Source organism: Neoarius graeffei, chromosome 2 (genome assembly GCF_027579695.1).
Source record: "Neoarius graeffei isolate fNeoGra1 chromosome 2, fNeoGra1.pri, whole genome shotgun sequence".
In the NCBI taxonomy this organism is placed as follows: Eukaryota; Metazoa; Chordata; class Actinopteri; order Siluriformes; family Ariidae; genus Neoarius; species Neoarius graeffei.
The window spans coordinates 118,022,559-118,050,266 of record NC_083570.1 but is presented as its reverse complement, the minus strand read 5'-3'; the positions used below and the strand labels follow the sequence as shown (position 1 = coordinate 118,050,266).

General features: G+C 40.4%; 2 protein-coding genes across 11 annotated transcripts in view; both read left to right on the top strand.

Annotated features, from left to right (window-relative positions):
* The window catches only part of LOC132882168 (NACHT, LRR and PYD domains-containing protein 12-like), a 547,173-nt gene that overhangs the window by 267,198 nt on the left and 252,267 nt on the right, over nt 1-27,708 (top strand). The window lies entirely within an intron of this gene.
* On the top strand, nt 11,030-26,301 carry LOC132882166 (uncharacterized). Of its 6 annotated transcripts, none has more exons than XR_009654128.1 (5): nt 19,393-20,152; nt 21,628-21,764; nt 21,884-22,087; nt 22,584-25,181; nt 25,812-26,301. XR_009654128.1 is itself a non-coding variant. In XM_060915434.1 (4 exons), exons 1-4 carry the CDS (start codon nt 20,077-20,079, stop codon nt 22,953-22,955), a joined length of 789 nt encoding a protein of 262 aa, XP_060771417.1. In that variant the 5' UTR covers nt 19,393-20,076; the 3' UTR covers nt 22,956-26,301. The 6 variants fall into 6 exon arrangements, 3 of the variants coding, with proteins under 3 accessions (XP_060771417.1, XP_060771418.1, XP_060771419.1); XR_009654127.1 differs by having other exon boundaries at nt 22,584-25,577; XR_009654129.1 differs by lacking the exon at nt 19,393-20,152 and adding an exon at nt 11,030-11,945 and having other exon boundaries at nt 22,584-26,301.

Genomic DNA, 27,708 nt, shown 5'->3' with positions numbered 1-27,708 from the left:
GTCATTCGGACTAAAGAGGAGAAGGACGACCCAAGTTATCAGCGCTCGGTTCAGAAGCCTGCATCTCTGATGGTATGGGGTTGCATTAGTGCGTGTGGCATGGGAAGCTTACACATCTGGAAAGACACCATCAATTCTGAAAGGTACATCCAGGTTCTAGAGCAACATATGCTCCCATCCAGACGACGGGTCTTTCAGGGAAGACCTTGCATTTTCCAACATGACAATGCCAAACCACATACTGCATCAATTACAGCATCATGGCTGCGTAGAAGAAGGGTCCGGGTACTGAACTGGCCAGCCTGCAGTCCAGATCTTTCACCCATAGAAAACATTTGGCGCATCATAAAACGGAAGATATGACAAAAAGGACCTAAGACAGTTGAGCAACTAGAATCCTACATTAGACAAGAATGGGTTAACATTCCTATCCCTAAACTTGAGCAACTTGTCTCCTCAGTCCCCAGACGTTTACAGACTGTTGTAAAGAGAAAAGGGGATGTCTCACAGTGGTAAACATGGCCTTATCCCAACTTTTTTAAGATGTGTTGTCTCATCTCATTATCTGTAGCCGCTTTATTCTGTTCCACAGGGTTGCAGGCAAGCTGGAGCCTATCCCAGCTGACTACGGACGAAAGGCGGGGTACACCCTGGACAAGTCGCCAGGTCATCACAGGGCTGACACATAGACACAGACAACCATTCACACTCACATTCACACCTACGGTCAATTTAGAGTCACCAGTTAACCTAACCTGCATGTCTTTGGACTGTGGGGGAAACCGGAGCACCCAGAGGAAACCCACGGGGAGAACATGCAAACTCCACACAGAAAGGCCCTCGCCGGCCATGGGGCTCGAATCCGGACCTTCTTGCTGTGAGGCGACAGCACTAACCACTACACCACCATGCCGCCGAGATGTGTTGTCATGAAATTTAAAAATCACCTAATTTTTCTCTTTAAATTATACATTTTCTCAGTTTCAACATTTGATATGTCATCTATGTTCTATTCTGAATAAAATATGGAATTTTGAAACTTCCAGGTCATTGCATTCCATTTTTATTTACAATTTGTACTTTGTCCCAACTTTTTTGGAATCGGGGTTGTATTATTTTTTTAAGATTATTGGCGTATCAGCTTTATGTGACAGTGATTAAGTAGAAAGAGTCAGGAAAGGCAGGGGAGAGAGAGGGGATGATATGCAGCAAATGGTCCTGGGCTGGATTCAAACCCTGATCCGCTGCGGTAAGGACTTATGACACATTTCATCTTGATCAAAACATTGCAGCTCCTGAATATTGCAATTTGCCATTTTGTGATGTCTGTAATATTTCGATCAATTGTTGAGCCCTAACTTAAATTATGCTGGAGTATTTACATACCATTCTGTCATTTATTTCCTTTCTTTAACTTTTGTCCCTCTTTTCACTCATACCGTCTCCTGTCCAGTCTCTTGCAATGTATTTTGTCAGATCACTTTGGAAGATCTTGACAGTGATGAGACTCCACAACACCAGAAGGTACAGATATGCTGTCCAAAACATGTTTATCTTTTTATTTTATTTTCAGTGACCTTTTACTGTAATCTTCTCCCTGTGCTCCTACCTTGTTGTGGTGTCGTACCTTGCCCCACCCTTGACAACCCAAGATGCTACCAAAATTCTCCATCCTTTAAGCATCTTCTTTCTCTATCTTCTCTTTCTCTCGTGTGTGCTCTTTCTCTTTCTGCCCTGAAGACTACAGACTCCAAACATGACATCAAAGAGCTGGAGGAAAGGAAAAGGATAAGGAAATAAGGAGGTTGCATCGGTTAAGCCTGCAACTACTAGAGGGTAGGTATTGCAGTAACTTTTTACCTATTTCCATGACAATTTTGTAACAATACTATATAATAAGTTACACAACTCAGTTGGCAATTTTGAATAGTTAAATGGTCATTCCTTCTTTTGATTTAATTGTAGGGCTAGCAGATACAATAAAGAAGGCCATAGAGGCTCAGCTTGCCAACAGCAACAGTCATCTGGCAGCAGAGAAGGTATCACATACATAGTCAGGAGAAGTAATTTCATTTATGGACCATGTAGTGTTTCGCCATACATTTATCATGTTTGGGTGGCCTGCCTAAATAAACCCTTTTGCAAGCCCCAACTATATCAGGGTATCCGCAGATCCTTGAAAAGTCTTAAATTCATGTATCTAAAATTAAGGTCTTAAAATGTCAATTCATTAGAAATGTCTTAAATTGATTACTCAAAAGGTCTTAAAATTTTTGGGGCAGGAATATTTTTTTTTCTTTTTTTTTTTTTCTCGTGGCACTTTTCTGTTGAGCAAAAGTTTAATTTCACTGAGTCGCGCGCAGACTCCTCCTAACCAAAGATAAATGTTATATATTTTGTTTTGTATTGAGTATAGTGCACTAACATACACACAAACAGATTGTGCGCTCAAAACACATTACTGTACGTCAAATGGAAACACTACTGCTATCACGCAAGAAGATGACATCACAGCAAGGAGATTGAATCCAGATAGCATGTATTCTTCACATATTGTTATGGCATTCTAAAATTACATGTATTCTAATATTATTTCATCTTTGCAGAAGGAATCTGTCCTCACCCTAATGAACCCAACTGCCTTGGATTATGCCCAAAGGTGTGAGGGCTATAAGAAACTCACAAGGACTGTGATGGACTCTGTCTTCACTGTGGAGGAGATGGCAACGTGCTCCGTCACGGGGGAAAAAAGACAGTGGCTTGATGTGGACAAAGTGAAGTCAGTGATTGGTAAGCATGCCAGAATATTGTTTTTGTTGGGCAAAATGGTATTGTATCACCTTGTTAACTCAAAAAATCTTGCTTGTTTTCAATTTTGTCATTAGCAGCCCTAATGCAAAGTAGGGCTGCAACAATTAATTGATGACTAATCGACAATTGGATTAATTTAAAATACAATTTCATTTAATTTCTTACAGGTCATGTCAAAAGTGTTCACAAGGGTGTTGGGGACACTGAAATCAAGGCCTGCATGGCACAAAAATTAAAAGACATCCGGAGACGAGCAGAGAAGGAAAAATGGTAACCAAGTTATACTGATGATTAAAATCCGGTTTTGGATGGCTTCTAGAGGGCCGATCCAGCATAAGAACCTTATCCCATCTGTGAAACATGGTTTGGGCCTGTTTTGCTGCCTCTGGGCCAGGACTGCTTGCCATCATTGTTCCATCAATGAATTCTGAATTATACCAGTGAATTCTAAAGGATAATGTCAGAACATCTGTCCATGAACTGAATCTCAAGAGAAGGTGGGTCATGCAGTGAGACAACGACCCTAAGCACACAAGTCGTTCTACCAAAGAATGGTTAAAGAAGAATAATGTTTTGGAATGGCCAAGTCAAAGGCCTGACCTTAATCCAATCAAAATGCTGTGGAAGGACCCTGAAGCGAGCAGTTCATGTGAGGAAACCCACCAACATCCCAGAGTTGAAGCTGTTCTGTATGGAGGAATGGGCTAAAATTCCTCCAAGCCGGTGTGCAGGACTGATCAACAGTTGCCAGAAACATTTAGTTGCAGTTATTGCTGCACAAGGGGGTCACACCAGATACTGAAAGCAAAGGTTCACATACTTTTGCCACTCCCAGATATGTAACATTGGATCATTTTCCTCAATAAATAAATGACCAAGTATAATACTTGTCTCATTTGTTTAACTGGGTTCTCTTTATCTACTTTAAAGACTTGTGTGAAAATCTGATGTTGTTTTAGGTCATATTTATGCAGAAATATAGAAAATTCTAAAGGGTTCACAAACTTTCAAGCACCACAGTATCTGGTCAACCTCATGATATATACTGACAATTTGCCACAGGTAACAGGATTGAATTTGAATTTATATTCATCGGAGCTTCATAAAGTAAATCCAGGACAACAAAACCTTTGACATCTGAACGTATGACTCGTCTTCTGGCAGATAAGCTAACTGAATGAAGCTACCTGCTGCCCCACTTCCCCCACCTCAATTAACCAAATGTTTGAACATACCTTCATTCAGTGTTGCCTTCCTGTGGAGGTTCAAGAACCACCTGGTGGAGATAAAATAAAGTGAATGACTGCCGATAAAAGAAACCAACACCGGGGCAGATATGTTTTTGTTAAAATATCATTCATGACCCAATTTAAATATCATTTCATTCCAAAGAGAAAAGTCACTTTTATGGCTGCTAGGTCTTTTTTTTTCCAGTGTAACAATAAGAGATATACAAAATTCCCTCATTAAAAAACTATGACACAAATATATCAACAAAATAAAACAAAAATTGTGCCTTTATCCAACATTAACTTTTTTTTTTTGCTCTGAACGTATGTAAATTGGCACATTTCAATAAAAAAATATGCCAACAGGGCATTGTCAAGTCATTTTCAGAAAACTTGTCAAACAAATAAAAATGTTCTCATTGGTTTTGTGATGATATCATGAAGCTAACAGTGTTAGCGTCATATCACCACAAGCCTGTTCACCTGTAAGGTTAATGGTAACTTGTCCCTCGTTGATAATTATTATTCAATTTGCAGGTTCATTAGCCAATTCTAATTTTTGTGGATTTTGATTTTCTTTCATTGGAGCTGTAATTAACAGCAAACACAAAAGCTGATTTTACTTTTTTCCCCATTCTAAGACACTGTTAAAGAACTACTTATCTAAAAAAAATTTTTAAAGCTGCACAATGTTACATGACTTATAATACATCGGGCCAAATTACTCAATTCTGATTGGTCAATCAAGGAGGGATTTTCTCCTTAACACGGGGCTGTAATTCTGAAATGCTATTGGCTAGTTCGTTGCTTGGTTACGGTTACAAAAATTAGCAAATTTTGTCAACAAAATGGCTGACTCTGCTGACTCAGCAATGCCGTGTTTCACTATATTTGACGAAGAAATGATAAACCAATTGAAAGCTGCAAGCGAAAATGAAAATACCAAAAAAGTATGAATTTTCGGCTTTCCGTGTTTAAGAAACGGGCCGCAGAAAGACAAATAAATGACTCTCTAGTGGCGTATGAATGTTGTGAGTTAGACAAGCTGCTATCGCAGTTTTATGCAGAAGTGAGGAAAGAAAATGGGGAAAACTACAAACCAGACTCTCTTAAAGTAATGCAGGCAGCACTGCATCTGCATCTGAGACAAGAGAAATATCCGGGATCAATCCTGAAAGATGTTAAAATCCTGTCCAAAATCATCGTGTCGTGTCGCCGTGTCCTGATGAAAGACGCTTTAGAAACTGATTCAAACGTGCAAGAGAGTCTCGTGCCCTGACCGGTTCAGAGAATGTTGTGAACTTGAATGGCTTCCGAAGTATGAATTTGGCCCTCGATATTATAAACAAGTAATCATATGGGGCTGAGTAAAATTAAGGATCAATTTCACCCGTGATTTCAAAGTTTTGAAAATTTTAAAACCACTCGTGAAATTAATCCTTAATTTTACTTGGCCCCATACGATTACCGATACTAATCTCTCATTCTCACTCAGAAAAATCTCCTCCTGAAAATGTTGACTTTCAAACCCTTTATTCCCTCTGTTCTCCTGAGTTCTATAGAAATAACATTGGAAATGTCTTGTAAAAAACAGGCCGTTCCTTCATCTATGAAATAACACACAGCTGAATTGGCTGCATTACGTTCACACTGTTGAAAGATTTAAACTGCATTATTTACACTTTTATCTCTGGATGTTGTAATTCAGAAACACACAAGTTTACATCGTCACACTCAATTACAATTACACAATAACTAGCCTACAGTTAGAGACCGTTTCATCATTTCTCTGCTGCTGATGTCTCTTCCCTTTCCTTTCCTGCTCTGAACGGTCGGTCTGTTTGCAGCTGCAATGAGTTTTTAATCTGGTTCTGTATCCAGTTATTATCATATGATGATGTATTTCCTGAAGAGTGACGCGTCTCGTGCCAGATCAAACTTTTTATTGCCATCTTCATATGCTTAAGTTGTACTTTAGTGTCTGAGCGTAGTGAAGGTTTCCTTCAGCAGCATCAGGTGAATAATCCTTTACCGTGCTGTGTTTCCCAGCCTCGGAGAGCTGCAACTGGAGGCTGTGCCCAAATACCCACAGACAAATAAACACGGGGCATTTGGTTTTAAATCTCCCATTTTGGGGACATTTTGTGGGACATTGTTGCTGTAAAATGTTCCCACAATGCACTTGGGGCGCAAAAACCTCACAGAGTTTGGTGATGAATGGAAAAGAGTAAAAATAACAAGGTTTGTTTGGTTGAGATTGTGAACAGAAGAAGATTGGCTTGCATTACTTAATTATTCTTGTTGAGAAAAAAATTTCTTTTGTTTCTAACAAACACAAATTGATTCAAGACTAGATACATTTGTGTAAACATACAAACTTGAATTTTTATTGTGAATATCACAAATTCAAATTATGTTAAATTTACTTCTAAGATGTATTTTTTTCAGTGTACACAGCGGACTATCCCTCCCTAATTTTAAATTTTATTATCGGGCTGCTAACATTAGGATTATGTTGTATTGGAAGGAACCTTTAATCCACGATGCAACTCCGAAATGGTTCCAACTGGAAAACCTCCTGATTGGAGGTAAAAAAAAAAAAAGTTTACCTCAAATTTTCTCCTTTTTGCTTGAGCGTTCCTGCTCCATTTCTTCTTTGACTGCTTGCTTTTGTGCTCGAATTTTGTCAGAACAGCGTCAGGTTTGAGCTTCTCTGTCCAACACTGACACCTAAACTCTCCAACAGACGGGGATTCTTCACAAATGATCCTCCTCAAAGTTTTTTTTTTTTATTAAACAAAGGAAAATATACAAACTCTCAGGGAGGATCAGACGTGCAGCTTGTGAACAGGCAAGGCAGGCAACTGCTTGGGGCCCCCTGGCCCAGGGGCCCCCCGAGAGTCGGGGCCCGAGGGCTTATTTTGTTTTTTTATTGTTTTTATTGTTCTTTACCATTTGTATTTTCACATTTGGAATTTAAAAAACTTTGATTTCATACATTTTTCATTGGTGTCAGATTATTTATAACATATTGGTGATGAACACTGGTCAGAAGGGCCCCCTGGAAATTTTTGCTTGGGGCCACAACAGACTCCAGAATCGCCTCTGAGGAGGATATGGATTAAAATTAAAGATTAGGGGATACATGTAAGAGAAAAACAAAAAAACAAATAAGGTGCATATAAATTACATTTTAAATTAGGGAATTAAATGAACATAGAGCACAGACACAAAAGGAAAAGGATTCATAAATTACAATAACAAATAACGAGCAATGTCTATACTTGTTTTTCTTGCAATTTTACAGTCTATTTTTTTTGAGAGACAAGAAAAACGTTTTAAAGTCATTAATAAATCCAGGGAAGGAGGGCTTACAGTTTCTCCATTTTGCACAGTGAATATGATATTTACCCCTTAATAAAATTATGTTAATAATGTCTGAAACAGAAGAGGGCAAATTATCCATGTAGAAAATAATATGATATAATTCAAAGGATGGAACATCATTCATTTTAAGTGATGCCCAGTTATTTATATCTGACCAAAAACAATGAGAAACAGGACATAAACATACATGTCAACCTATACAGAATGTCCGTATTTTATACGGATTTGATTCAATAAACGGAGTATACGGGCGTATAAATAAAGTTATACGGATTCTTTAAAAAAACTTCAATATTTATTTAGAGCTATAATCAATTCCCACGATGATAAAAGAGTGCATAACATTTACAAACGTACTGTACGCCACAGCCAGCCAGTAAAGAGTCTTATGAAATCGCGCGTTATCTTGTGGTAGCGAGACTTCGTTCCACTTTTGATCTTGCGCACACCGCATTGCGAGAATCCCGCCAACCGGGAAGTCATCGACATATAAACATAGACGCCGCCTTCTGCGTAGAATCATACGTCATCCTTGCCGCCATATTGGATGTGGCAAAGTGGAGATTCTTCAGCCGTCTCTGGTATAGCATCTCGACAGTAGCCGAGAATAAAGATACCTCATTCATGTGCTGCGTTTAACTGTACCAACAGGTTTACCGTCCAAACGAGATCACATGGGATTACCTTTCACAGGTGAGACTGGAAAAATACTTTTCATTGTATTTGGTCATTATAACGTAATTTTACGAACAGATTTTCCTGACTTTGTGGCTAATATGAAGTCTCGTGCATAATAGCCGCTCGGTGAAACCTGTCTCCAAACAGCGAAGTATTTCCTTCGTAACTACGCTGATAACACTTTGTGTTTTTGTCAAACATTGGAGCTTTGTATTCATTCTGAAGGTTTATTGTTATTAATATTGAATAAAAAGTAACTGGGATATATCATTGTTAATTATCATTCAAATTTTAGGTAAATTATTTTAATTTGCATCTTATACGGATTTTATAAGGGAAATACGGATTTTGGAGGTTGGTTATACAGGTTTGATTGACCAAAGGTTGACATGTCTCATCTCATCTCATTATCTCTAGCCGCTTTATCCTTCTACAGGGTCGCAGGCAAGCTGGAGCCTATCCCAGCTGACTACGGGCAAAAGGCGGGGTACACCCTGGACAAGTCGCCAGGTCATCACAGGGCTGACACATAGACAACCATTCACACCTACGGTCAATTTAGAGTCACCAGTTAACCTAACCTGCATGTCTTTGGACTGTGGGGGAAACCGGAGCACCCGGAGGAAACCCACGCGGACACGGGGAGAACATCCAAACTCCACACAGAAAGGCCCTCGCCGGCCCTGGGGCTCGAACCCAGGACCTTCTTGCTGTGAGGCGACAGCGCTAACCACTACACCACCGTGCCGCCCTAGGTTGACATGTATGCATAAATAAAACAAATGCTCCAGTGTTTCATCATCATTATTGCAGAAGGAACACTGATCCACCTCAACATTAAATCTTTTTTTAGAAGCTCTGCCACAGGATAAATCTTATTGATGATTTTGAAATGCGTTTCTTTAACTTTAGGCAAAATAGGCCATTTAATACATTTTGAATATGCTTTGTTTAAAGTGCCCGGAGTTACCAAATTAGAACCCTGCCAAGTTATCCCTCTGCAATAATCATGAAACATCTTGGATTTCAAAACATTACTAATGAACTTATTATTACATTTTTTAATCAGTCAGATTATATTCTCCAATCAATAGATTTGGTAGTACTGTTAAAGGATTATTGTATACTAAATAATTGTGAATCAACTGGGTCAAAGGTAAAGGAATCACATTACATATTTTGTTATATTCTCTTTGAGTACAATTTAAGTTATATTTTTCTATAAAGTCTGTGTAACTTAAAATGATACCATTACAATCCATTAAATCAGTTACAAATATAATGCCTCTTTCAAACCAATTTCTTTTGAAGACTGATTTCCTGTTTATTGTGATTACTCTGTTGTTCCATAAAGTTGAACTATGAGGAGAAAAATTGTGGGTGAATATCATTTTCCAAAAATGAAGAACCTGTTTATGAAAATTAGACAACTTTATAGGGGTCCTGTTCACATCAAAATCACATTTCAAAATAAAATCTAAACTTCCTGTTTTCTTAAACAAAGACCTTGGGATGTGAAACCACATTGAATTTGGCTGTGACAGACAAGATTTTATCCAGTTTATTCTAAAGGTGCCGATTCAAATTCTGCAGCTTTAATACCACCCTTGTCATACTCCTTAACGAGTTGGGACCTTCTAATATAGTGAGTTTTATTCTTCCATAAAAACTGGAAAATAACTGTGTTGGCTTTCTTAATATTTTCTGAGGAAATATACAGGGAGTGGCAAGGATAAATCAGTTTGGAAATACCTTCCGCTTTAGCTAAAGTGGTTCTGCTAAAGATAGTGAGGTCTCTGGTTAACCAGTGACTGAGTGATTTCTTCATATCTAATATAGGCTTAGAAATATTAGTGTCTTCTCTTCTAATTAAATTTTTAGATATCGTTAATCCTAAATATTTAACTTCAGATTCAACTCTAATTGAAGCAATAGAGGAGTCAGAGCTTGTGTGGATAGGGAGTAGTTCACATTTTTAATATTAAGAGATAATCTGGATGCTTTGGAGAAGACTGAGATATTGAGAGTTTTATCCACTATTGATTTATCTTTAAAAAAAATAGATGCATCATCCGCAAACTGACTTATTTTAAACTTTGTTGAAAATTGTAATTCCTTCATTGGAATTATTGATAAGCAATGTTAATAGTTGTGTTGCCAATATAAAAAGCTTCGGGGAAATAGGGCATCCCTGTCGAATACCACGTAGCACCTTAAATCTAGGAGTCACTCAGGGTTCAGAGGGACAGAGCTACTGATGTCAGTGTAGAGCATCTCAACAACATTACACAACTTAACCCCAAAACCCAAGAAGCGTAGCGTTTTCCACAAAAAGGGATGTTCAATGGTATCAAACGCCTTAAAGAAATCTAGAAACAACACATAACTATCTGTTTTAATATAATCTCTATAATCTAACAAATCTAAAATCAGCTGGGTATGGTTATGTATGTTCCTGCCTTTTACAAAAGCTGATTGACACTCATCAACTAAATTTGTTAGACCCCTATCTAATCTATTAGAGAACACATGTGCTAACAATTTGTAATCATTACATAGTAAGGTTATCGAGTGACAGTTTATCCTTATTGGGCTTTGGGATCAAGGTGATGATGCCCTGTTTCATAGTAGGAGACAGGAGTCCAGTTGAAATACATTCCAAGAAGGCATTATAAAGCATTTCTCTGATATCTTTCCAAAAACAGGCGTAAAACTCCACAGTCAGACCATCGAGTCCTGGTGACTTCCCTTCTGACATCCGCCTCATTGCTCTATCCCATTCTTCAATTCTAAGCTCCTCCTCCATATGTTGCATAAAGTTCTCATCAATTTTTTTTTTGCTACATTCCCTAATTTTTGAGAAAAACAATTGACAGTCATCCTTTGAAAATTTGGATTTATACAAGTTGCTATAAAAAGTTCTTATTTCCTCATTGACTTGGTCTTGATTATCAATGCTAATATTGTTAATAAGTAGCTTGTGAATTTTCTTTTTTGTTTGTCTTTGTTTTTCCAGACTAAAGAAACAGGAAGTATTCAGATTTATACATGTCGGTGTTAAAGTGAGTTGGGCGACGGTCCACTAGAGTGCTGTTTCCGAACAGGAGCGTTATGGAACAGTTCCAGCAGCCTCTGCACTTGTGTGTGTAGCATATTAGCGCCGTTAGCGAACACCTGCTAGTTCCTGTGCAGTTGAGAGTTGTTGTTGTCAGTAATGGTGTTTCTCCGCTGAGCTCCCGGTGCCGCTGCTGAGCGCGGCGCTTCATTAAAGTGGCAGCCGGTGGAGAGCAGCCGTTAGCCGGCTGTGTGAGGGGATTTTATCGCGCTTCGCCCCTGCCTGCGCTCCACACAGGGACTATAGACCGTTTGCCCATGAGCCTCTCTGATTTAGCCGCGTCCGCCATCTTTGCGCAATAACACATGCGGAGGGAGCAGCAAGGACCTTCAGCCCAAATGGCGCAGACTCGCGCAGGTCTCGGCTGCTGGAGCTGTTCTGCTCAGGCTGGAGGCGGATTGTTGAGTTGAGCCGCTGCTCCAATGCGAGAAAGAGCCCAAATGGAAGCTCGAACCCGGAGGCGGCAGAGACAGACAGCGGCTTGCGCATCTCAACACATGGAGCAGAAAAGAAAGCAGCTGCAAATCTGCCCGAGTCTGTGCGGATCATTCCGGAAAGGCCGAGTTTATATTTCTACCGTTTATGTGAACCGGAGACAAAATATATAAAGCTGTGATCCGCATGGAAGCGCTGCTCCGATTTCTATTGCAGCTCCAAGTGCGCAGGCGCAGTAAAGCGCAGGAGCTGAGCTCGGGGAAATGGCGCTGAGAAGAGGCAGCGATCAGGTTGGGCTTTGTTTGCGTGTTTTGTGTAACATTTGCCCGCATCAGGAACCTCCGAGATACTTACAGTAAACTAGCGCTAGACTTTTGTATGCTTTCACAGTGTTTTCCCCAGAAACAATTACAGCCCTAAATTCTGGCCTGATGATTCACAGACAACTGAAACTAGGAGAGAGGGGGGGCATCTCCCCCCGGGGCATTTACTGAAAACCGATGCTCTCAGGTGCATTTTCAGGGTCTCTGAGAGGTTTTAGATCCATGATTATAGGATAGATTTTACCAGCGTTTCACTGATTTCTGACCTAAATAGTATTAATGTAAACACATTTGAAATTTCACCTTAAAGTTCAACATGCAAGTTAAACTGTTTTGTTATAGATTACTGAGGTATATGATGGATTGAAAATCTACGGGGATCCCTTAATTATCTCTGATCAAGTAGCGTTGTAACAAAAATGTGCCTGAAAATATGAACAGTGGTTTGCTCCATCTTATGCAATCCAATGAAGAGAATCGATCATCATGACCTCCTGTTGATCACAGTGTTTGTGTTCTGTAGGCTAGCGCAAGCCTACTGGCTATTTGTTATGGTGATGAGTAAACTTCATGACGTGACTCGTGCTCAAAAAGCGCATTGCACTTGTATATGTTAGGTAACTTTATAAAGCGCTATTTGAACATTTAAACAAGCTAGGTGTGATATGGTGCTAGTAGGCTATGTAATACTGTAGGGCACACACGTGCGGTCAGGGTAGGCAGGGTAGGCACTGCCTACCTTAGGTAAATTTCATTAAAATAAAAACCAACACGTGTTTTTAAAAAATATATTGTTGAGAGTTCACATTCACCTCCAAAACATTGAGTTGGAACAAATGAGTTGTTAAAAGTACATTTACGTCTCCGAAGACCGATCAAAAACCCAAGTTATCGCACGACGCAAAGCACCCAGGCTTTGGCAGGTTGTCGCGGGAACGCGCAATCCTCCGCTCGCATTTCGAAGACCAGGGTAGGCTCCCTTTGGGTCTGCCTGTCTTGACTTCAGCGCTGCCAATATAGGGGGGTTGCGCATGCGTATTATGTATCGCATAGACAGTCTATGGGGAGCAAAAGCTCAGCTTTTGCCGCAGCGGGAATATGCGAGCCAATCACAGCGGTCAAAATGAAAAATTGTTACATTGCACATGAAGTGCCTACTGTCTGTGCTATATGCCCCACACACTGTATTTTGAGCACATTAGCGAAAACTTCACAGGTGAATATGTCTACAATTGCACACTTAAAGTGTTTCAACAAACTTGATTACCAGCAGAAGTTGCTTACAATCAATCGAGGTAGGCCAACACCCCCTCTTAACGATTTCCATCAGCGAAAGGGGCAGAAAATTGTACGTACATTCCAGCTGGAATGGTACAACAGAAAAGAGTGGCTTTGCGGGTGTGAAGTTAGCAAGTGTCTGTTCTGCTTCCCCTGTCTGCTGTTCTCCAAACAGCGTGACAATGTGTGGGTATGTGCCGGCTACACTGATTTAAACAACCTGCCCACTGCATTGGCCAAACATGAAAGATCAAATGTACACATCCAAAATCAAATAGCATGGAAAACATTTGGGAAGGGGACTCCAATAAATTAAGCTTTGGACGAGGCCAGTCGACTGCAAATTTCCGTGCATAATGCAAAAGTTCGTGAAAACCGTGAGATACTAAAGGATTTGATTCGTGCCACTTGCTACCTTGCCAGGCAGGAGCTAGCATTTAGGGGGAGGGATGAAACCACTGATTCAGCTAACAGGGGGAATTATGTGGAGTTGTTAAACGCATTTGCGGAGAAAGATGAGCGTCTGAAGATGCATCTTGAAACATCATCGGTTTTCAGTGGTACATCTAACCATATTCAAAACGACCTCATCTCGGCCGTATGTGACACTGTGTGTCAAGACATCCGAGCTGAGGTTAACGCTGCCCCGTTTGTGTCAGTTCAGGTCGACGAGACAACTGATGTGACCAATAAAGCACAACTCTCGGTCATTTTGCGTTACGTCTGCCAAAGTAAAGTGAAAGAGGCATTTTTGGGGTTCACTGATGTCAGCACGGACCGCAGGGCTGCCGCTGTAACTGAATAAATTTTAGCTGTGCTCGGCACTTACAACTGCACCGAAAAACTAGTTGTGCAGACATACGACGGGGCCGCTGTGATGGCTTCTGACCTGAACGGAGTTCAGGCCAAAGTCAGAGCGATAGTTCCAGAGGCAATTTTCATCCACTGCTACGCGCACAGATTAAACCTTGTGCTTTCACAGTCTGCCAAATCCATCAGAGACTCCAGGGTGTTTTTTCAAACTGTTGAGGGACTGGCATCATTTTTCAGCAAGTCTGTGAAACGAACCCGGTTCTTGGACGAAGTTGTGAAGCGCCGCTTGCCGAGGGCTGCGCCAACGAGATGGAGCTCGCACTCAAGGCTGGTCCAAGCCCTCAGCCTCCACTATGAGGACCTGCTCAGGATGTTCCATCTTCTCTGTGAGAATGGCGATGACTGGGATAATGACACGCGCATGATGGCTGCAGGATACGAGGGCTGGCTGTCAAAAGCTTCCACCTGTTTTCTGTTGATGGTCTACGGAGACGTGTTCAACGCAACTGATGTGCTTTTTTCTGTGCTGCAGAACAAGTCACTCGATATTGCGTTTTGCACCCAGTGCATCAGTGACACCATGGCAGTCATTTCTCGCATGAGAGACGATTTCGCCACATTTTACCGTCGATTTGAAGAAAGATGCGAACAGCTGCGTCTAGGTGCACAAACATCGCGGAGTGAGCAACCAATTAAAGAGCAGAGGAGAATTTTATTCAACAACATCTTGGACAACATCTGCTCTCAGATGAAAGCAAGGTTTGACCAGTATGGCAAACTTTCTTTTATTCAATTGGTTGACCCACGCAAATTCGAGCGCATGTCAAGAAGTTTTGATGATGATCTACTGAAGAACCTGGCTGAAACGTACTCCAAGTACTTTGATTTTGTCAGGCTGAAATCTGACTTAACAGGACTCTACAGTTCCCAAATGATTCGCCAGACGTGCGCAACACCTGCACAGCTTCTTGGCTTTTTGCACTCAAATGATTTGGTGGCGACGGTACCAGAAGCATCTAAGCTGCTTTGTCTGGTCTTAACACTGCCCACGACAACGGCATCAGTGGAAAGATCTTTTTCAGCATTGAAAAGGATCAAGACATACAGCAGAAACCGGACTGGTGAGGAGCGTCTCTCATCCTTAGCCCTTATTGCCATCGAATCAGAACGTCTGATGTGTCTGAAGAAAGACCGTGACAGATTCTACAATGACGTGATAAGTTCGTGGAGAAAGACAGGCGCATGGATTTCATCTTTAAATGAAGTAGCTCAGCTGATGGGCCTATTTCTTTCTTTCTTTCTTTCTTTCTTTTCTCAACAAACGCCACTGTTATCAACCCCAGCAACCAGTGTGAGGAAAGCAGCAAATAACTATAATACAGTACAACTGTAATATAATTCACCACGTTTTCACATGTTCATCTGTTCATTCATGTTCACAATTGCTACATTCGTCTGCTGATCTTGTTTCATTTTGTGGCACATTTCTTCCACTCTCATAGCCCATGTTTTCCCTATATACCCCTGATGTGATGCTGTAAAGCGCTTGGGACAAATGCTTGTTATTGACAAGCACTCTGTCTTGAACGTCTGTATTAAATAAACTTAAATTAAACCTTCCTTCTAATAAGTCTTTATTTCCCCACTCTGTGTCTTGGCGTGGTTGAGGCTACCAAAACAGGTCTTGATTTTGAACACAAATCTGGCCCTACTTGGATTAAGGCACCTTATTGGATTTTTTTTTAATGTTGATTAGGCCCTTTTTTATTCTTTTCTACGAAATTAGCCCAGCTAAATTCCGTATCTTTTCAGTATCTAGGATTCAAATCAATTCAATTAAGAGTTGCATCAAGCAAAAATGAATGACATTTTGCATAATGACGGCCTCAGTCACATCTTTGACACCTTGACATCTGACATCTTAGTTCTTTTGTGAAAGGTGTTGAACAGATAGTGGCTCATTACCATAGCGCCATCTAGCGGCTGTCTTTGAAAATAACGATTTGATTTGCTTTGATTTTTTTCCATCATTATTTTGAGTATAGGCCTACTATCTATCTATCTAATCACAGCATGAAAAAGTGCACAGCATGTGTCACTGCCTACCCTGCCATAGGGCTCACTGCACGCCACTGCTGTAGGGCAGGGGTTTTCAAAGTGTGGGAGAGTCAGCCCCCCCTCGGAGAGCAAATAAACAACAGCGCCCCCTCCCCCCCCAATTTTTGTTGTTGCTATACTTAATGTTCCATTCGTATTTTTAAAAAATGGTTGTTGTACACATTTTTCTTTTTTTCTTTTTCACATTTTAAACATCTATGCTTTTTAAAACATCTTGTTTTACACATTTTAAACATCTCATAGCATCGTTAGCTAGCACCTCTTGGCAGACAACACACTGTGGCAGTGGAGCATCTTCAGATCCAGTCCATGAAAATCCAAACTTTAAATAATCGTGGTCATACTTCCTTCTTTTTCCAGTCCCCCAGGATTCTGCGGGCCTTTTTTGTGATTGTTGCGGGCTAAAATGTCTGATGTTGCGGGGGTTTTCCAAAAAAATTGTGATGAAAGTTGCAGTGTTTTTTAGGTTTTTGTTGCGATTACATTGCGGGAGGAAGTGAAAGTTGCGAGAAATTGTTGCGATTTTCTCTTTTTGTGATTAAAATTGAGTGATATGTTAAATATTAAGTTATTACTGAAAAACTATTGATTAAAAAACAAAGACACTGAGAAATGGTCCTATAAACAACTTTACCAATATAAAAGATTACCAGGACTACAAAAATGCAGAAAAATAGGCTTTACTTATCCAAATGCACCTGTTGGTTCAAAAGTTAAAGTGCAGAGAACCTCACAGCACAACATGAAGTTATCTTAAAATATAATATAAATGCCTCAGCTTTCATGTAAGAAAAAAAACTATTAATACTAGTACTGTGTGCAGGCAGTCTCTCCTGAAGACTAAAGTAAACAATAATCATAAACTAATAAAATAAATGGCTCAGGCTTCATAGAAGGAAAAAAAAAACAATTTGAACAGAATCTCACAGTATGATGCTGAAGCTGCCTAAACAATGGAAAATAAAATACCATTTTGGCAAAAATGTTGGCATCTATTACTTTCTTGTATTAAGTAAAAAAAATAATAAAGTGCACACAGTGCTTCACTGTAAACATAACGCACTTTCAGTAACAGAATTTAAGCCTACATAAACACTGACTCGCACATCATGCAATGTTGCCAGATACTGCTGACGTTTTCCAGCCCAAAATATGTTCAAAACCCGCCAAAATGCACTTAAAACCAATCTGGCAACAGATCCCCGCGAAGTAAGGCGGAAGGTAGTTTGTCGACATCACCTCAAGACGACGCCAACGATTGGTCAAATTTGCGGGAAAGTTGCGGTGATTGGATATAATTGTAACACCGCCCTGAATTTGCGGGGATTGGTTGAATTTGCGCTGAAGTTGCAAATCGCAACATCCTGGAGGCTCTGGGTTTTTTTGCTTGGCCCAAACTCCATCTCCTCACTCACTCACTACGTTTACATGCACATAGAGAGAATCGAATTTCTGCCGTTGCTCGACTGAAATCGAAGTTCAAAATGCCATGTATACACCTTAATTCGGCTGGAATTGAACCGAACTTGATTTCTCGGAATCGAGCTACACGACCTAGTTTATGCGATTTCTGCCGAGCTACTTTGTGCATGTATACCCTATCGAGCTAGTTGTCGAGCTACTTCCGGAAGTGACGAGTGACGAGACCACAAGCGGGAAACACAACAGCCTCGGTCGGCATGACAACGGCATGAATCTTTTCTTTTTGTGGCATTGTTTGCACTGTTAAAATTTAGCTCACTTACTGTATCACCAAATACATCTGTACAGCTGTTGCATAGCTGTGAATTGTGTACATAAACAAGTCATTGTATTGGTGTGTGTGTATGTATGTATGTGTGTATGTGTATATATATATATATATATATATATATATATATGTATGTCCAACATCTGAAGAATGTCAATAAAAACAAAACAATTGAACTTTTTGTGTGTTTATTAAGACATAAGTTAAATTGTAAGCAAAAAAATATATTTTTTTGTAAGCAAAAAATGGACTTCAGAAAAATATTATTGTGCAAAATAAGTTGTCTTACAAAACAGTGGTCTGCGCCGGACAGTTTGTAGCCATAGTCTGTTAGAGCAAGCCTAACAGCTTGAACACGGAACTAGTGTTGCCAGATTGGGGGTTTTAAGTGCATTTTAGCGGATTTGAACATGTTTTGGGCTGGAAAACGTCAGCAGTATCTGGCAACACTATAGCTCTTCTTCATGACGACAACCAGAATTGTACCAACACGATGGGGCGTGTAGCGCCACGTGTGGCTCAGGTGCACAATGCACCTTGCACAATAGCCCGATTTCACTTGTGCATGTAGGATTGGATTTCTCTGGCACCCCTGCTGGGACCCTTTGCTCGATTACCAACAGCAGCTCGATTTGGACGTGCATGTAAACTTAGTCAGTGTAGCTTTAGGTACTAAAAATCGATCCATTTTGTCTCTGGTAAAGGCTCCTCACGTTGCGCCCCCCCTGAAGAACTCTGGCGCCCCACACTTTGAAAAGCACTGCTGTAGGGAGTTTGTCGGGGCGCTTGTTGTGGGCTCAGTAATGAATTGTGTCGTGGATGCACACTTGCTTGGATAAACGCTAATGAACGAAATACATCAATTAAACTCTTGACTTAAAGGTTCTTATGCTACTTCACATTGCGCTGTAATGTACTCCACTAGTATTTATAATTCTTGCGCAAGTGATTCTCCTCGCTAGCGCTTCTGATTCGGAAAGCGATATACTCTTAAAGGAGCAGCCGCTCCTTTTAACCAGAGCTTTTAACATGCAGAGCAACTGCTTCCTTCACTACAATATAATCCTCCTAAATTGGGAATATTAGGCTTGGGCATTAAAAGCATTAGAATGTAGATGGTTACTTGTTAAGTTGTTACATAATAGGGAGTGATAGCCTACTTTATGTTTAATTTTACTTTTTAAAAAATGCTGCAGGCAGCTCCCTACACTTGATTTGTTATTTAAAAACTACTTGAAGTTGGTAAGTCTTACTTAGTTCTTAGTGTAAAAGAATCCAGAGTGTATTTTCATTTATTTTCCACTGAAAATGGTGAGCTGTAATATGAAGATCAGATCAGGTATCTGAACATGCATTTCTTTCTTTCGAAAATTTTTTTTGCACCTAACTGGATTATTAACTGTTTTGCTATTAGTGTAAGATGATATGTCTTAACTTGCAGTTGGATTGCTTGAAGATAATTTGCGAGTTCTTGGATGTCCCTGCCACAAATCCCCCAAGATTTATCTCCCATCGCTGGCTGTCAGCATATGATGTTGGACTTGGCACCAAAAGAATGCTACCAGCACTAAGGATACTTTACTATGGTTTCATGAAGAAGCAGGACCAAGATGTGTACAAGGAGGTTCTACAAGACATGTACAGAGAGCATGAAGTGAGTGACCAGGCTCAAAGGAGGATTGAATTAATTCACAAGGATCTCTGCAAGAAGGGCATGGGCGTCGCCACCATTGAATGTGAAGGGGACGTGTCCCCCTCACATTTCATAATTCTTCATTTGGAACCCCCCCTTAAACATAAAATATTAGTTCACCCAGCGCCGTTTCTATTGCTTCGTGAAAGAATCCATTCCACTTGATCGATAAGAGAATACACAGACCACTGAAAATCCACTCCGGGTTTTCCGGGCGTTCCCGACAACAACTCACAAGCGAATCTCAGTGCGAGCAGAGACATTTTTGGTGCAGCTGCTCGAAAGTGGAGGAGGTGACGTCAGCCCCATTGCCACCTCACAATGTCTTGCTTTTGCTAAAACCTTATTCTTTTGTTATATGCCCTCAAAATTAACCCTAGGACACGTTAAATTAATGTTCAACTAAACAATGAAATAAGCTTAGCCTAATGGGGTATTCTTGATTGATGATGAATTGTTTGCAGTATTTGCTCCTCCCCAGACACAATGGACATAAGGACATTCTTTACAAAGAAGTGGAAAGTAAGTCAAAATTTCCCCACAGGACAAAATTACCCCACAATGGAAATGTTAGTTCAGTTAGCTGGTTAGTCAATGTTAGGAGATGTATCAGCTAGCTTATTGTTAGCTATCATTTAATTCAACCCCAGTATGCCTACTTTATTGTAATGCCAAGAATGAGGTCAAGTCTGCTCTGATGATATTTATTGATTCCCTGTTGTGATTTGAAGAACTTGTTTTGCCTGGTCTTTGCCAGTTTTCTGGAAAGTAACATGGGAAATCAGTGTATGGGGAAGGAATAGTAGAAAGGAAAGCGATGGTGAGAGATGGATGTTATTCCAGGTGGATTGTGAAGGAAAGGGGGATAAAAGTTATGAAGTGGTAGAAATTGTGGTGGCACCAATGTCAGAAGGAGTTCTATCGATAAATCTATTTGTTATACTAATCTGTAAATGTTACTGTAGTACCACCATTGCATGTAGGTTGACAAAACTGCACTTGCTCATTGTGTGAAGTTCTCTTTTATGTGTCATTGCTTGACAGTGTGATTTTGTGTGAAAAAAGTAAAATGCACCCACTAAAGTCACTGCTGGTGGTTAACAAAATTGCACCTGTTCATTGTGTGAAGTTGTTTTTTATGTGTCACCGTTGCTTGAGACAGTGTGATTTTGTGTTATGAAGTTTGCATGATGCTATGTCATGCCTGTTCATTGTGTGAAATTATGAATATTCTTATTTTTAAACATACAGTTGAGTGTCACTATTGCTTGGCACAGTGGCATGTTGTGTTACATCTAAAACTAAATAAAAAAGGAAACACAAAATAAAAAGTAAAATGCACCCATAAAGTCATTCTCTAGCCACTTTATCCTATTCTACAGGGTCGCAGGCAAGTCACTGTTGATGATAAACTGTGTCACATTCATCTCATTATCTTAGGCAGAGCAGTGGGTTTAAAAACAGGCTGATGAATATATGGACTAGTTGAACGAGGACTTATTGTTGAGTCTTGAAAATAGTCATTGAATTAAGTGACTTTTGAAGGTAAAATTACGTGTTTAACAACCTGTTAAAAATACACCAGAATGCAGGAAATGACATCTAATTAATTAAAAATTTTCTGGGGGAGGACCCCTGCCAGTGTGTCCCCCCCACATTAAAAATGCTTCTGACGCCCCTGAAGAAGGGTATGTTTGTACCTACTGTATGTATGTGTGCATGTATGTAATGTAACCATGCATTATGTAACCATGTCGAAGGAACAAAAATCCTACCACAAATTTTAGTGCTCTGTTGTAGTAAAATGATGTAGGCTATGTGTCTTATCTGCGTGTGAGAGAACATCTATAGCTGCTGTATCAGTACAAGCACAAGTACTACTATTACTGTTATTACTGTTATAATCTGTACAACATCTAAACCATACCATTGGTATGTTGCACAAACTTTAAATCTGTATGTCCTATAATCTATACATTATTTTTGTCTTTTTGAAGCAATGACTGATCAGGGGAAGAATAGGAAGGCCCGAATTTGTCAAAAGATTTGGGTGGAAAGCCGAAAAGTGGACTTGCATCTTAGTGTCTACCTGGGTGTTCTCCCAATTTTGAAAGAGTATGTCATGGTCTTTCAAGTGAGTATTTTCATATACAGTATAATGCAACAAATCAACATAAAGAGGTTTCTGATATTTATAGAAAAACAGCAGCAAGTTCAGTGTGTTCTAAAATACTTTTTTGTGTTCATCAAAAGGAAGCAAAACTCTGGTGCACAAGCTGCATGACAAGCAGCTTGAGGTGTTTGTCAACTTTTTTGGCCTGCTTCATAAAGCCTGAGCACCTAAAGATGTCACCAATCAAATTGCTGAAATTGGATTTGGCCCAAAAAAATTTTCACTCGCAGATTTACCTTGGGAAAGTGGCAGAAGACCTGGTTGCAGCCCAGCCAAAGCATCCAGTTAGTATTTTAGATAACCTTCACTTTATTTTTGAATAATTCCCTAGGTCATGCTGCCACCTACTGGTTAAAAATGCAAAAGCGTAATCATGAAAATCCATCATATTGGACAAATAAAAATATGCATTGTAATCCCCCATTTCATTTCATGGACTGATTTGAAAATGTACATCTAGTGTTTAATATCTTGTACATCTTGTACAAAAGTGTTATTTTGATTAATTGCTTAGAAGATTTGGCCATTTTCCAATTCAGTGATTGTTTTTATGTCCTGCATGATGCTACCATCCATGTTTAAATACATCATGGGACAAATATAAATGTGTAATGTAATCACCCATTTCATGTCATGGACTGATATGAACATTTCTTTAATGGTGGTTAGGTCAGAATCCTGATTTCATTTGGAAGAAAAGCAGTATTAAAAATCTTGTCATTGTACTGCAACAGTGAAATTGCCGATATAAATGTGTGTTTTGCATGTTATGTGTTGCAGGTAGTCATGGATTTTATTGAAAATGTCACCAAGGCGTTCATCAATTGTGGCAAATACATGCAGGACAAACGACCCCTGAAAAGTAAAACCCTGCAGGCCTTGTCCTCCATCGATCCTGTGGTGAGGGGCTATTCACAGATGGTTATCCAGCTGAAGGAGTTGGCTATTATCATGAAGCACTTGGTGCCCACAGAGAGTGACTCCAGCATGGAGATACTAAGGCAGGGGTTCTCGAACTATTTCCATGCCAAGGCCCCCCAAACAGCATTAGCTTCTGGCCAGGGACCCCCTTTGCAAACCCACAGACAATGCTACAAAATATGTAAAGAAACATCAACTTTTAGAATGTTTTCTCTTACTTTTATTCAATAGTCAATAATTGTTACATTTGTTTAGCATAAGAATATTATTAACTAACGTTTTCAACACAAATATTTTCGCACTGAACAATAAACTGTATAACCTCCTGTAGTACCTGATTCAACTCGTTATCCATCCTTTTTGCGACCAGTGCCTCGCGATGGAGCATGCAGTGTGTGGCCACTACATGCGGGGCCTTCTGCTTAATGAGAGCGGTCACTCCACTGATCTTCCCGGTCATTGCCGCGGCTCCGTCTGAACACACCCCCACACAACGGGTCCAGTCCAATACGTTAGACTGGATGTCATCGTCCAAAACTTGAAAAATGTCTTTCCCAGTAGTTCTTCTTTCAAGTGCTTTACAAAATAGTATTTCCTCCACAAATCTTTCCTGTGAAATAAATCTGATGTACACAAGCAGTTGGGCCTCATTGGATAAATCTGTGCTCTCATCCAGCTGAAGTGTGAAGTATTCGCTGGCTCTCACCTGCTCCAACAGCTGAGCAGATGGTCTTGAGCCACGTCACCAATCCGTCGGCTCACGGTGTTATCAGAGAGTGGGACAGCATCAATTTTTGTGGCAGCATCCTCACCAAGCAATTCTCGGGCAATGTCTTTGGTGGCTGGTAAAATCAAATCTCCAACTGAGTGAGGTTTTTTAGCACGAGCAATGTGGTATGAGGCTAAAAATGATGCCTTCAGGGCCCGTTCGGGGACAGTAGCTTGCTGGGTGAATGCAGCAGATTGCCTGACCAAATACTCTTCTTTGCATCTGAAGAAATCTACTGTTTTTTTGGTATCTGTCGGATGTTTTTGTACCAAGTGATGCTGAAGTTTCGAAGGTTTTAAGCACTCGTTTGACAGGGTCTCCAGACAGAGGACGCATTTCGGGCAATCATGGCCATTTTTCTGTATGGCTGTAAAGCCATACTTAATGTATTCTGCCTCATATTTTCAGATTTTAGTTGGCCAGGACTTCTTAGTTTTTTTCACAGCAGTGTCCTCCACAGCAGGGCTGTCGGTTTGTTCCTTCGGTCTCTTCTTCAAAAACCTGTCCATTTTGCGCTAGCAATACGCTAGCTTGAGGAGCAAAGCAGCTTGATAAATGACGCAAACTGCAACGTCACAGGCAATCGGAGAGATGAGCATGGCAAACGACGTTTCGATATGATGTATTATTAATAATTATTATATTTTATAATGATTAAAAAACTAATTACAATATATTTAATGATAATTATTTTAAAAAAGTATATATATATTTTTTCACAATTTTTTATCGTCCCTCCAACTTTCTGAGGCCCTCCTAGCGCCCCCTGGCGGCCCCCACTTTGAAAACCACTGTACTAAGGTACAATGTGGACCCCAACCTGGCCAACTACGAAGACGGAGATGACATTGTGAAGTGGTGGGCCCATGTCATAAGTCTGGGGAAGTATCCAGCCCTCACGCAGGTCATCAGAGGTGCCCTCTCCATCTTCCATGGGCCACTAGTAGAGTCCTCCTTCAGCCTCATGGGTGATGTGATTGACAAGAAAAGTGCCACCATGAGGATCGCTACCTTTAATGCTGTGCAAACAGTTAAATACACCCTAAGATCAAGGGGGAGGACAGGAATCACCATGTTCAAGAGGGAAGATGTGAAACTTGGGCCAGTGGACAAAACTGTCTGCCGCAACATCAGGGTAGCAGGGAAAAAGGATAAATCCTTCAGAGAGAATAGAATTGAGGAAAGGAAGAAGAGGCAGGCAGAGTATGTCTGTAGAGCTTCCTGTGGAAGTGCTGAGAGGGCCAAGACCACTGCTCAAGCAGAAGAAAGGCAGGCACAGCTGAGACATGTGGCAAAGCAGAAAAATGCAGCTAGATGCAAGGCCCTGGAGACATTAGAGATGGCAAGGAAGAAGAAGAAACAGTAGAGAGCTGGGGAGCTGGAAGAAGTATACTGTACCGAAGGGACTGGCACAATAGTCTAATAAGTTCTATTTTGGAATAAAATTTGTGTTCAATTTTCCAGCATTGTCTCTGTGTTCTTTACTTTTAAGAATTTCCAAGGAACTGGGACAGTGTATTTTCATATAAAGAACTTTGTGTGTGTATAGGGTGAGCCCTGGATGGTAGAGGTTGGTGGCAATGTAATTATATGATATTTGCTGCAGAGGCACAGCTTCGATAATCTCACTCCTTTTTGACCATACCTCTGTTTGCATCCCTGCAGATAACTTTCTACAGGAATATGTGGTATGTATATGAATTCGGTGCTTACGCTTATCTTCCACTCTTCTCTTGTTCTCATTCTAGATCGCTTGTGCTGAAATTATTAATCGATTTAAAAGAATATGAATTACCATTTTAATAATCTCTTCTTTTTTTCTGTTTCATAACACAAAACCAATAGTGCTTCTGGCTGCTGGTTAAATTAACTTAAAGGTAGAATAAATGGTTCTCAAGAACAATTGTGCAGTACACTTTGTCAGATTCAGTAAATATCTCCTCATGGTCTGCCAGCTGTGTGATCTGTGTGTGCGATGAAAAAAGAATCCAGTGTTCATACACAACCATGGTTCTGTAAATGGGCAACAGAGTGGCTCGGACCGAGCCTCACATTATTTTAGCCAGTCAGCAGGTGCATTCAAGGTTTGTTTGTTTGTTTGTTTGTTTTCCCCCCCTTATGGAACAGATAATGCTTCCATTTTTATAAAATGTTTGTTTAATGTTCTGCTGTAGTTATTTGTTCTTGTCTCTAAATTTGCCTTCCTTCTAGCTTTCACTTTACCTAGATCTACAGTGTCACTATTTTATGTTTATCCTTTTCTTGATAGGGCTTGGTGATGAGCTTTGGTTTACCTACCTTTTGTCTGTTTTGTACAGAGCATGGATCAAAACACCATCAATGAGGCCATTGAAGACACCACCGTTGGGATCTATGTTCTTAAAAACATGCTTCAGGTGATGAAGCAGAGGACATTGGCGTTGTTCTTGAAGGCATCAAGGTGTTACTAGAGCTTGATAATGTAGCATTAGCGGTTGCTATGCTGTTTGGACTGATGTATGCACTGAACCTCAGCTACCCTTTTGACCTCCGCTACACTTTTGAGGTAATCCAAAAGATTTGGATGGAACTGGATGGAGGTAAACTTTCCAACAAAGCACTTGCTCTGAAAAACAGGCTCTCGGTCAATGGCTCAGACTGATTTCTGTTGTGTATCCACTTTTTATTTCTCAGTGACGAGTTTACGTAGGGTTGATTTTAACTTTTGGTTTGTAAAGCCACTTTGATTTGTCAAAGTTGTCAGCTATGTAAAATGGTGTTCGCAGGGTTAACCCTCACTGTAATATATAATTAGTTTTTATTATTAAAATAAGCACTAGCTCTTATTTGCCTCCTTCAGTTTGTGGTATGTTTGGTTCACTTCAGTAAAATGCTGTTATTGTGTTTTCACTCTTGAGGATGCACTGTTGCAATATTGTCAACTAACAGTTATCTATCTATCTATCTATCTATCTATCTATCTATCTATCTATCTATCTATCTATCTATCTTTATTTATTTATTTATTTATTTAAATGTACTGTGAAGTTTATGCTGTTTACCTGCTGTGACTGAAGTTTGTATGTGCTTCCACTGGGACACTGAAAACAGTGCAAAGTTAGATTCTGTGGATCTGTTTGACTTTAAATCTATTTAATTTTGACGTGTTGATATTAATGATGAACTTCTCTCCTGAAAATCCAACCCTAACGTCCACGTCGTGGGAGACGGACAACAGAGTGCACATTCACCCTGGCTAATCGGGCTCTGGTAGGACTCTTTGTTAGCAGTAATACAGCGATCACAAACACTCAGTATTAATAAATCTAGGAATTCTCTACTGATGAGATTCGGATATTTTTGACTCCACACCATATACGAGAGAGCACGTTTTCAGAACTCCTAAACGTATAAAGCACGTACCCAAGTACAAATCTTGGAAGCTTGGTACTGTTAATATAAGAACTAGAAAAGAAGTTGGCAAACTCTTCTCCGTAGCAAAGGAGGCCTTCAGGGCAGGTCTAGATATATGTAGTCTGCAAGAAGTGAGACAGCTAAACTCAGGAGCAGAAGTAATAATGATCAACGATGACGACAGATATGAATCCTACTGGTCTGGATATGCTAGGAAACGTGAAGCAGGAGCAGGTATACTCATACGAGCATGCTGGGATATTGTGATCAATGAGGTCAATTACATCAGTGCCAGGCTCCTGACTGCTTCAGTGGTCTTTTATGGATACCATCTCACAAGGGTGTAGGTTTGGTATTAACATTGGTGGGGACATAAACCCAATGCCAACTCCCAGTGGCGCCAACCTCAGTTCAACATTAGAGGGTCACAATATTTTGCTCGGGCGGCACGGTGGTGTAGTGGTTAGCACTGTCGCCTCACAGCAAGAAGGTCCTGGGTTCGAGCCCCGGGGTCGGCAAGGGCCTTTCTGTGCGGAGTTTGCATGTTCTCCCCGTGTCCGCGTGGGTTTCCTCCGGGTGCTCCGGTTTCCCCCACAGTCCAAAGACATGCAGGTTAGGTTAACTGGTGACTCTAAATTGACCGTAGGTGTGAATGTGAGTATGAATGGTTGTCTGTGTCTATGTGTCAGCCCTGTGATGACCTGGCGACTTGTCCAGGGTGTACCCCGCCTTTCGCCCATAGTCAGCTGGGATAGGCTCCAGCTTGCCTGCGACCCTGTAGAAGGATAAAGCGGCTAGAGATAATGAGATGAGATGAATATT